General features: G+C 27.2%; 1 protein-coding gene across 1 annotated transcript in view; it reads right to left on the reverse strand.

Annotated features, from left to right (window-relative positions):
* Positions 1 to 1,579: 1,579 nt before the first annotated feature.
* The window catches only part of LOC108752388 (neprilysin-21-like), a 9,473-nt gene continuing 7,106 nt past the window's right edge, over positions 1,580 to 3,946 (reverse strand). Inside the window, exons 13-16 of the mRNA XM_018493190.1 lie at positions 3,615 to 3,663; positions 3,240 to 3,426; positions 2,672 to 2,848; positions 1,580 to 1,884 (exon numbers count right to left, since the gene is read on the reverse strand). Coding sequence (XP_018348692.1) covers positions 1,711 to 1,884; positions 2,672 to 2,848; positions 3,240 to 3,426; positions 3,615 to 3,663 — 587 coding nt within the window. The 3' untranslated portion in view covers positions 1,580 to 1,710. The remainder of the gene's footprint in view (positions 1,885 to 2,671; positions 2,849 to 3,239; positions 3,427 to 3,614; positions 3,664 to 3,946) is intronic.

Genomic DNA, 3,946 nt, shown 5'->3' on the forward strand with positions numbered 1-3,946 from the left:
AATGACACAAGTCGACACAAGCGTTGTCCTACTTGACATTCGGAGAGTGACAAAAATAAAACGACACTTATATCGACTCGTGTCATCAAATAGAAAGCACCCTCTATCCTTTGATCTTAAAATATCTAAATATGCTTGCATCCGATATCCGTGCAGTGCATCTCCGAACAAGTCGAGTGAAACGTATGAAAAGCGCGCCGGAACGAACAGTAGCTCATTGTCAGCTATTTAACGGATTTGACAGATTGACAGATTTTGCGGTTGGAACGTCATCACGTCACATGTCACTACGTTCGGATGTGCTCCTGAATTTCTCCGCCGTATACGATTGTTCTAATTGTTTGTGTGTGTTCTAAATAAAGATCGTGTAAATGTATTCTAAATAAAAATCGTGTCTAACGAATTTATTGGACAAAGTATATAACAATTTATTTATTAATAATTGACGTTTTCGTTTCTTCAATATTTTCTCTTATCTAAGATTAATTTTCTACGCATACTATAACAAAGAATTGTTTAGATATATCATAATATCCGAAATAAATGACATGTCAATTTTGTACTCTTAACAAATATTATGTAAGTTCAAGACCTAACTATATGTTTACCTTTATAATTTTTAAAATAAATTAAAATAGACTATTAATGTTTTGTAGTGCATTATTATATAATTATATAACAATGTTTCAATTATTATTGTACAGTGCATCGGGAAGTCCAATGATTTCGTTTAAGCGACATTGAAAAGAATCCGAATCAAGGATCGAAACGTATGATTGATTTGGCTAAGATATGTGAATAAATAAATCTTATTGCACACCAATATCTTGTGATTGACTCCAAAAGACATCACCTCATGGACTGATAATTCTACTAACATATACATACAAATTGTTGAAATATTCAATGTTTAATTATATTATACAGTCTCTCAGTCTCTCTTTCTCTTTGTTTTATTCCTAATTTTAATTTATCTTTTGAATTTAATTTCTTATAAGTAATTTTCTGCGTAACATTTTTGCACACTAATAAACCAAAAAACAAAGAAACTTCTTCATCAATCCAATATTCTATCCTTATCAAAAATAAATATAAATAAGTATTGCAGCGATCAAAGACAACAAGATAGAAATTAATGGAATAAAACTTAAAATATTTATAGCATACTAGTATAATTTTAGATTCAATACAATCAGAATGACACAAAATCAAAGGTATCGAATAGACATTTAAAAATTGTCAAAACGTTATTAAGATTAAAAGGATTATAGGAGTTAGAAAACATTTCTTTACGGAAATAAAGTCCTTTTATTACAAACATTTTGGACCACTTTTAGATTTCTTGATTATATATATCCAACGTATCAGTGCGAAAGACTTTACCGAATTACATAGAAATAATTCGTCACATATATAACAAACGAATAATAATAATTAAAGCTATTGCAGTTCATGCACAAAACTCTGTAAATCTATATTAGTTCTCACTTATTTAAATTCAAAATAGAAAGAACATAAAAATTCTATTTATTATTTGATATTGCATTATTGCAAAATTTACTGACTCTCACGAGATAAAAAATTAATTATTTCAATTAACAATAGATTATTATTGTTTTGCACGCGAACCTACTGGCCTGATAAATGATAAACATTTGATTAATCAACGATATTAAATAACAAATATTGTTTTTGTCGAAGACGCAAGTTTTACCACAAACGACACTTTTTCGACGGATTCATGGTCGATCCTGCTGGACAATTCCATGCAGTACTAAATTCTTTGGAATTTTTCAGTACAGCTTGAAGTCTCACATGATTGGGACAATGAGAATCTTCCATCATCCACTTTAGTGATGTAGCAGTATAAGACTCGCACCACAACTAAAACAGTGATATAATTAACATTTACTCATACCTTGAATAATACTAAGAGCGATTTTCACAAAGAACTTATTTAATAAAGAGATGATATATATAAATTTAGCATAAGCAAAAATGTTATATGCCACATAATTATATAGAGGAACACACACAGTCTTAATATCATAAAATAGATTAAAAATAGATTGAAAGAACATTTTATAATTTTTTCTAGGATTATAATAAATTCTGGGTAAGTAATATCAATTAATTTATTGTTATTAGATAAATAATATATGCCAATTGTAATTTATCGTTATTGATCTTGCAGTTAGTTTTTATTTATCTAGTATACTTGATTTTGAATTTAAATAAGGCAGCAAATAAGAAAGAAGCAGAGATGAAAAGTTCTAGTTCTATAAACTATTAATTACCAAATTATTGAAGAATTTTACAATTTATTAAAAATATATGTTTAATTTGAATATAAATCAAATCTGGGAATTCCGGATTTGTCTTTCTATTAATTAAGCCTTTTAAATCCCTTACTTAAAAATAGATCAACAACGACTTATTAACGACTTCTTTCCTATAAAAATGTAAAACTGATAAGAAAATGGAAATTGACACGTAAACAAAAATGTTTAAAATATCACTTAAAATATCTTTTTTATTAATCGATTAAATTTTTTATTTTATTACCTTAAGCATTCGAAAACTTTATGAAGCTAAGAGATTTTTATTTGGATATACCAAAACATGATGATTGAGACTTGACTACTATGTTATAATTGGAATGTTGACTTACGTGCGCAAAAGAAAGAAAAAGTAACTGTTCGTGCGTAAATTCTGTGAATCCCGGAAGTAAAGGCTCATAACCGTGCCGAGCCTTCCACCTCTTGTAAGCGACGATGGCCTCGCGAAGACCACCATTATCGGCGATGTTTTCTCCCAAGGTCAGTTCGCCATCGATGTAATCGTCAACCTATACAAGACATATCATTAACTCATCGATATGATCAGGTTATTCAACTTCTTAAAACTAAAGTTGATTTATACATAAAAAAATTAATGCTTACATAGATTAAAATATAACTTACAATAGGCTATATATGAAATGTTAAATATTAAAAAGATATTACTTTAAAACATATTACTTTAATAAAATTAAATATTTTAATTAAAATTTAAATAACGTTTAAATAAAATTTATATAAGAAATGATAAGAAATTATCAGTATGATATCTATTTATTTAATACTTAAAGTCCCTCTTATTGTTTTATTTTATCACTTCTTTTATTTCTTAAAAGACGGAGTCTTATTAAATAAACTTTTTTAATACTAAATGTTTTGTAATAAGATTATTAGACTTGCCTCGACTTCGTAATAAGTATTATAGTGATTTATGAAGCACTGAGTTCTGTTCGAGTATTCTGAAATGGTTTCATTGGTCCACCATTGCCGGAGATTTCCATCGCCATCGTAAAGCCGACCACTAGTGTCGAATCCATGAGTTAATTCATGTCCAAGTATTGCGCCGATGGCGCCATAATTTAAAGCTCTGCAATTATTTAAAAAAAGATGCAAATTTTTTTTTTCTCATTATATAATATAATGACTTTACGAAGAATTCATGCTTTCTACTATTTATTTTCTACATTTCTTTTTTACTTGTAATAATATTTACTTCTGTATTTATTATTTTTTATACATAAAATTAATAATAAAAATAATTATTTCTATTCTTACTCAAGACCCAATTCATAAAATGGGAATTGAAGAATTCCAGCAGGTATGGCTGCATGTATAAATAGTGAAAGAAGAAAAGATATGTTAATGTAACACATAATGTGATACAACAATAAAAAAAATAGTTTTTTAACTAACAGATTAATAACACTTTTTTATATTAAACAGAAAATTTGCCGAAAAATTACGTACAATTTTCCTTTGTTATTGATATGAACAATCATAAAGATGCAAATATAATATGTATTATCAATACGTCATATATATATTTAATATTACAAAAATTTGTACATAAAAACTGTAAAATACTATTATTATATATTGTGTATAAT

This window comes from Trachymyrmex septentrionalis, unplaced genomic scaffold (assembly GCF_001594115.1).
Source record: "Trachymyrmex septentrionalis isolate Tsep2-gDNA-1 unplaced genomic scaffold, Tsep1.0 scaffold60, whole genome shotgun sequence".
Lineage (NCBI taxonomy): Eukaryota > Metazoa > Arthropoda > Insecta > Hymenoptera > Formicidae > Trachymyrmex > Trachymyrmex septentrionalis.